The 7,676-nt window shown below is 35.7% G+C and overlaps 1 gene segment (V, D, J or C); it reads right to left on the bottom strand.

Annotated features, from left to right (window-relative positions):
• Positions 1 to 980: 980 nt before the first annotated feature.
• Positions 981 to 7,074, bottom strand: LOC102213470 (T-cell receptor alpha chain C region-like; the record flags this gene model as incomplete). The annotated part of the segment is given in 5 exon segments: positions 981 to 1,310; positions 2,519 to 2,626; positions 2,714 to 2,758; positions 2,964 to 3,170; positions 6,999 to 7,074. Coding segments are annotated over 5 exon segments (438 nt in total), but the record flags the coding sequence as incomplete, so codon positions are not given.
• Between the last annotated feature and the right edge of the window lie 602 nt (positions 7,075 to 7,676).

Here is a 7,676-nt window from a genome sequence, read left to right on the forward strand (position 1 = left end):
AGAGCCTTCAGTTTTCAGGCCCCTCTTCTGTGGAACCAGCTTCCAGTTTGGATTCAGGAGACAGACACTATCTCTACTTTTAGGATTAGGCTTCAAACTTTCCTTTTTGCTAAAGCATATAGTTAGGGCTGGACCAGGTGACCCTGAATGATATTATTCATCTCTGGCTCTCTTCTATAGTGAGTCTTTGTCCAGTCTTCCTCCCCTGACCCTTAGACGGCCACAGTAGATGGTCACTCCTCCCTCTTCTGGTTCTGCTGGACGCTTATAGTTTGTCAATAATTGACTTGCTTGATCAGAATCTGACAGTATTGTTCATAACTTCATCAAGTTTGACAAGGTCCTCAAAACTACTCACAGCCCGACACCATGACACGGCCTAAAGCTGACAGATAGCTGTATCACTGTTGTACCTCTCTCAAGAACGCTTCTGACATATTGATAAAGATTAAAATTTTTCACTCCATCAGACCTGTTGACACTGATTTAGAGCTGTTCCTGTGTAATTTGACACATCCTAGCCTTTTTCATCCCATTTATCTTCATTAAGAGAGGCTTTGACAGTCACCCTTCCACTGAGATTACATCTGATCAGGCTTCTGATGCAGCTCTCAGGCTCTGTGTCTATTTTCTGCCTGAATGTTTAACAGGTCACTGTGAAGTGACTTAAGCAACTAAATAACCAAACAAACAAAAAGCTAATTTCTCTAAAACCTTCGGGGGCAAGAACTAGACTGACTGAGTGAAAAGGCAGCAAACGTCCAAAGAAAACGTTGAAAGCCCTTCAGAGAGCTGAGAAATATTGCTCAGGGTCACTTTAGAAATCAGAAGATGTTGTTCAGTTCGGTAGGTTCTTTGGAAAGTCTTTTGTAAAATTATGGTTAAACATGTGACCTACAGTCTGACGTGCTGTGGTCAGTAAAAATAGAATCATGCTATATAAATGCAAATAATCCAGAATAAAAACAATCTCACTGTGTTTTTTTTAGCTTTTATTACCACATCACACAAAGAAGTAATTGAAAGAACAATCTGTTAAACATAACTGTGACATTTACATCATCAAGCGACACAGAGTTTAATTCATTCATAAAAAACATCAGTGACAATATGTAAAGATAACATAAAATCAAACTTTTTGGATCAATCAACAATGTATTAAAGGATAACTTCTATAGAGAGTTATTAACAGATGGTATGATAAACAGGTAATATGATATTTATACATGATATACACGCTGAAGCTCAGTGAACTTCAAGTTTCATCCAGTCACACAGAAAGTTGTCCTCTTGGGATTTCTGTGAAGTTTCTGAAAGACAAAACATAAAAAAGAAATTTGATTCATGTGAACTGAACCTGCTTTAATACAAACAGTAAAAACAAACTTCACATGCTGCTGGTTTGAAACCTGATGTTTGCTATTGTCACAGTTTCTTTTCTATCCAGGAGACAAAGTAGATACAAGAAAAATGACACATTTACATATTATCTAAATATGAAAACTGACCAAAAATATTCCTGCTGTTTTAAAATAAAATGTAACTGTTGATTAAGACGTCAGGTTGCTCTCCTTTCTTTTACCTGGTCCTGTGAGAGAGTTTTCAGGAACCAACACCAACAGAATCATTTTCAAATGTAACAATTTCTGTTTTGTATGTAGAAGAAATAAAAGAACAGCTTTTCATACAGACAGAGCTTTAAAGAGTATCAAAGAGAAACCCATACACTGTTACTGAACCACGCGAGTCACAGGTGAGGACTCTGTAATAACCTCTGCTGCTTCCCACAGGGAATTTTAAACTCTGATAATCTCAAAGGCAAAACAAAAGATTTTATAAGATCACCCAACGTTAATGAGACAGAGTTTAGGAAGTTTGACATTCACCTTGGTTTTATCCACATCCCTGGATTAGACGATCAGGGAAAAAACAACTTTTCTATCTCGAGGTCGATGTATAAACGGGATCTTCGTGTGTCGTCTTGTATCATTTCCACTGAGGTAACACAGCTCCATGGACCGTATTTATCATGTTTTAGGATTTTTTTTGGTCAGTTAAAAATATTTCATCAAATTTTCAAGTTTAAATATTGGAAATTATTATTTTTTGCTTAAGAAGTCCAAACCGTTACCAAAATGATTTTATTGCCTCAACGTGACAGGATGTGGACTATGAACTCTGATCCAGAGCTTTGATATTCCAACAACTCACAATGGACATAAAGCAGATTTCCATTTCTAACATGCTCTAAGCTTGTATCACAGCTTGACTGATCCTGGGTTATTCTGCAGTCCTCAAATGTGGAAAATTGGCAAATGCAGGTAAAAGTTTCCCAAATGCAGGCTCCATATTAACTGTCAGTGGTCTGTGTACTAAAACTTTTTCTTCTCATTGGAAAATGAACAAAAAGGTTCAATAAAGCTCGAACATGTTTGTCTCTCTGTGTGTGATGGAGATAACAGTCAAACATCTCCCCAGTCACCAGGCCACAAACACGTTACATTTGTTTTGTACTCACACTGACTAATCCACAGCCGCAGAGTCATGATGATGTTAAAGATGATGGTCTTGATGAAGATCACTCTGAGAGCCAGGATGGTCAGAGACATGAGGTTCACCTTTGGATCTGCAAACAGCACAATCAGAAAAATGTCAGCCAACAAACACAAACAGCTTCTTTCAATCCACCTGTTTAATCAGATCTAATACATACCTGGCTCCAAAACATCAACACATTTGCTGTCACCACTGCCTGGATCTGAAGAAAATCAAACAGATAAAAGTGGTAATTAGCTTCATTCCAAAGTAAATCTTCCTTTAATGCAGATTTATGCAGTCTGACAATCAAATACAAATATGTAAGTTTAGGATTAAAGGGTTATGTACACACTATATATAATATATTCTTATGGAAAAGTAAATTATATGATGAAAATAATTCGTATGAATTTCTTGATACTTACATTCACAAATCCTTGCATCCTTCCCTGGAAAAATCACCTGGTTGTACAGATCCAAGTTTGGTGATATTGCCACAGCTTTTGTCGTATTGAATTCCACGCTATAATTCCAATGATGTGATGTTGCATTGTGTCTGCTGAACCCAGTTGCCAGGCACGCCGTATTGTTGCCTTTTCCCACTTTGAAATAGGATGGCTTGTACTCTGTCCCTGAAAAACACAAACGAACAACTCATGAACAAACTGGAATAACGTGGAATTATCTGCATTCGTCTCAAAACCTCTGATCACTTGTTGACCAAAGAAACGAGGTTTAATCCAAAGAGACGAGTTCACTCACAGACACACTGTGATTCAGACATGGTCAAAAACATCTGAGCTGCCAAGATCAAACTCATCAAAAGGATAATCAGAATGATGCTGCACTCTGTAAAACATGGTTTCTAAACTTAGTAAAACTCTGCTGATGGTGTTTGTAGAGTTTTCCATGTTATTAACACGAGAACACTTTCACTTAATGGCCTTTCCACTGGAAGTTTCTCATGTGGATTTGTCTTCATTTGGTCCACAGCAGGAATTTACTACTTCATCACAACACAATTACAACTTCAGGTAGCAGCTGTTGTGACTCACATAAGTGGACATATATATGTTGAAATTATTTATCTAATATTTTAAGTTAAATATATATTTTTTACCAGCGTTACAAAACATGTTACGTGACTCAGTCCTTCGTTTTAAAGTAACTTGTTTAAAGTACATTCATGGTGTTTGGTGCAGTAGTTTCATAAAAACAAGTTATTTGTCTGTGTTGTAGTATTTAGTATTAAATAAATATAAATCTGTTCACAAATACTGTACTCAATTAAATTATTAAATTGGAGCTTTTTAGTTATGAGCGCCTGCTTACTATGTATTTATACAAAAGTTTATTTAGTTTCAAAAATATTTCATACAGTGAAGTGAAATAATGGTCAGATATTACTTTATATCACATTAAGTGCAAAGTATTTCCTATTGAGATCATATATTTAACTCAGTTCTGAATTCAGGGAAATGGAAAACATTTAATAATTTCATTAATTTTTCAGGTTATGTAGACGATCCACTTACTTGAGGATGAAATTAGTGTGATTCCTGATCCAAATATGACTTTGTAATTATTGTTATTCACACTGCAGCTAAACCAGTTACAAAAACCAGTGCAGCTCTTAACCATGTATATGTAAATAATACTAGTTCAGTAAATGTCTGTCATATTGTTTTACTTTAGTGTAATATATCAGTAACATTACAAGCATGTTTGAGTTTTTGTTAATTGCTAACAGGATACAATTCTGATAATAAAAAGCAACCTAACATAAAGTTAATGATTCAGAGATTGTGTTTGCCTGTCAGGTGCACGTCAGGAAAAACAACTGAGACAATGTTTAAAATCATCTCGCTGACTCACTTTGTTTGACCCAAAATTTGGTTCCATCACCAAATATGAGTTTAGAGGCTTCAGATCGCTTCACACATTGTTGTGGTGTTGGACAATTACTGCTCTTCACCACATACAGTTTATTTGTTCTTTAAATATGAATCATGATTATAAGATCACTGTGTTTAATTTAGTGTAAGACTTTTGAAATGTGACAGAGGAAAAAGGTAAGAAATACAAGTTCAACATCAACACTGTCATGTGATGGGTGTGAAAACATTTGATTTAAAGAGTGTTTGGATCTAGTAAGTTGCTTCTGTACACATCAGAGTCACAACATTAAGTTAAAGTATAAACTAACGTGCGCTTAAACGTCTCACCAATTATAATAATAGTACGTTTAATTTCAGATGCTACACGGAGCTCGATCTGGATATTTTACTTGCTTCCTTTAAACAAGACGTCACCAACAGAGCATGTTTGGGACAGGCAACGATAACAAATGTTCATGTTTGAAACTTACTCTTTAGTGATGAATCAGGATTTACGTTTGTTTACTGAGTTCTAATATTTTAGGATGTTCAAAAATGCTGAACATGTGTGAACAGAAAAATAATTTACTGATGGAAACTAATTTACATTTAACAACCGCACTGATACGACCACCCTGAACACTGCAGACAGATTATACATAAACACACTTACGTGACTGTACAGTAACTCTGACCCCAGAAGCAAAAACCAGCTTGTTGTTATTACTGTTCACACAGTGAATCAGTGGCATTCAAAAACTCAAGCACTCCGTGTTTCACTCAGCTTCTGGTTCTTTTGCTAAATAAATAAACACATTTTTCTGTGTTATATAAAATGTTTCCCATCATTACAACCTAAATCAGAAATTCAGAAACAATAGTTTGGTTTACAGTTTGTGTTTTGCTGACCTGCAAGAGTTTGTTTGATTTAAGTGACATCATCTGTCCAAACAAAGACTGCTGCTCCTGTTGTTCCATCATCGCTCACTAAAATCACTCAGGTCCAATCAAATCCATTCAAGTTAAAAAGACTCAGTCTGGACTGTTTGGGAGTCAGAGCTGAAGTTTCCTCTTTTTCTCCACATCACTACTTTATTTTGTTGCTGTAGAAGCTTTTTTCTCAATAACACTTTTTCACTCACTTGTTTGAACTCTCAGACGACTTCCTGAACCAAAAATCAGTTTCCAATTATTACTCTTCACACTATGAACGATCCAGCAACAAAAACCTGCGATTCACACGCAGCAGCAGCAGCAGTGGAGCCCAACAGACAACAAACTGATATTAACTGAGTCACTGATCATGTGTTTACATTTTCCCTTTTCCCCATAATCTCTACAATTTGCTTTTGTTAATTATGTATTTAATTAATCTAATTGGGTAAAAGATCCTTTGAGGTTTCAGGAAAAGTATCCAGTGTTTAAAAGAAAGAAGGAAAAATCAGCCAAATGAAACTGTGAGTAAGGTGAAGCTGAACGAAGCTTAACTGAGGTTAAATAAATAACATTAAAAGTCTCGACCATGTGAGAAAATCCCAGCAGGTTGACTCTGTTCATCTGAGTTATATTTGTTTTCAAAGACTTATTTTTCATTACATTCACAGATTTGTGTGTGTGTGTGTGTGTGTGTGTGTGTGTGTGTGTGTGTGTGTGTGTGTGTGTGTGTGTGTGTGTGTGTGTGTGTGTGTGTGTCACTAAATGTGATAACAGAATTATCTTTAGAAAATTATAGGATGTTTTGCTCATGTCATTTAAATCTAACATTAAAAGAATGATAATATTTACATTTTTAAAGTTGCAGATGCTGATAACTTATCTTCTGTCAAACATGCTGATGATGTGAGATTGGTGAAGTCGTGATTATTTATAATTCTAACAGTGTGAGATTTACTAAACATCGAACGTTGATGTGCAGTTTTAATGAAGGGAAACTCTTACTCTGATGTATTTTCAGCTCAGTTCCTCGTCCAAAGATCAGCTTTCGTGTCCCATCATTCACACACTGACTTACTTCATCACAGAAACTGAACAGGTCAAAGTGTCGCCTGCTGTTTATGGATCGAGGACATTTAAGTGCAGACGTAGTCAGAACCAGTGTCTCTGGCCTGCTTAAACCTTAAAACCAAACATTAAGCTGCCATGTGAATGAAAAGCATTATTTAAGGACATTAGTTCACTCACTCGTACCTCGCACCCTTAAAGCTGCACTTTGTAACTGATTATATAAATATACAGTGTTTGGACTCTTAGAATGAACAATAACTATCAAATTAAAATCAAATTAATAACTAATAACTTCTAATAACGCCTCGTTTTCCTTCTTCTCTTGCAGTAAACACGACTCACTCACTGTCAGAGAGGATGAGTTTCATTCCAGATCCAAACTGTAGTTTTTCATCAGCTGATGAGAAGACTGATCAATAACTTATCTACACCTTACAGGACGTTTGTGTTCAGTGTCATTTTTCTCTCTGCATGTTTTTAGATAAATGATCTTATTTAAAAATGATTATTTACTAAAAATCATATTCCAAATGTAAAATGAGAAGTGTTCAGGGATGTTTGTTTGTTTCATAAACCTACTTTTCTCTATTTTCAGCTCGGTTCCGTCTCCAAACACGAGTTTTCCCGTCCCATCATTCACACAGTGAAACACTTCTTAACTTAAACTCAGTAATCAGCTGACATCTTCACAGTAACTAATAACATATATAATTACAAGAGTAATGATATTAACAGCTAAACACGTTGGATCAGTCGTGTATTTACCTCAAATTTAACCTAAAAGACTGAAACTCAGTGATCATAATCTTATTCATCAACTTTGGTTTGCAGATGAAGCCGATCGTTTCAAGATTATTTTGGGTTGTTGAAATATTAACTTGTAAAATCTCTTAAGAATACAATAAGTACAGATTACTCCGTGTTGTGCTGACAAACTGTGGCTCTGTAACAGACATATTAAAGTGTAATGATGTTCAAGAAGACGTCAGGACAAAAGAAAAACGGTTTCAAAGACAGAAAGGACCATTTAGTTCTGAGTCATGATTAATAAATGATAAATGGCTCACGAGTTTGAATAATCAGCCTGGTTCCACCTCCAAAGTGGAGTTTTCTGCCTCCAGAGTCAGTCACACTGCACGCTGCTGCAAACCAAAAACCTGAACTACAAAACTGCATTTAACTGCTGATAACTCAGTGAAGTGTTTCTTACATATAAACTCAAGTTTCATGCATTCAGTCATCAAATTATGAAATTTT

This window comes from Pundamilia nyererei, unplaced genomic scaffold, assembly GCF_000239375.1.
Source record: "Pundamilia nyererei isolate P.nyererei 1_Seehausen unplaced genomic scaffold, PunNye1.0 scaffold01319, whole genome shotgun sequence".
Classification (NCBI taxonomy): domain Eukaryota; kingdom Metazoa; phylum Chordata; class Actinopteri; order Cichliformes; family Cichlidae; genus Pundamilia; species Pundamilia nyererei.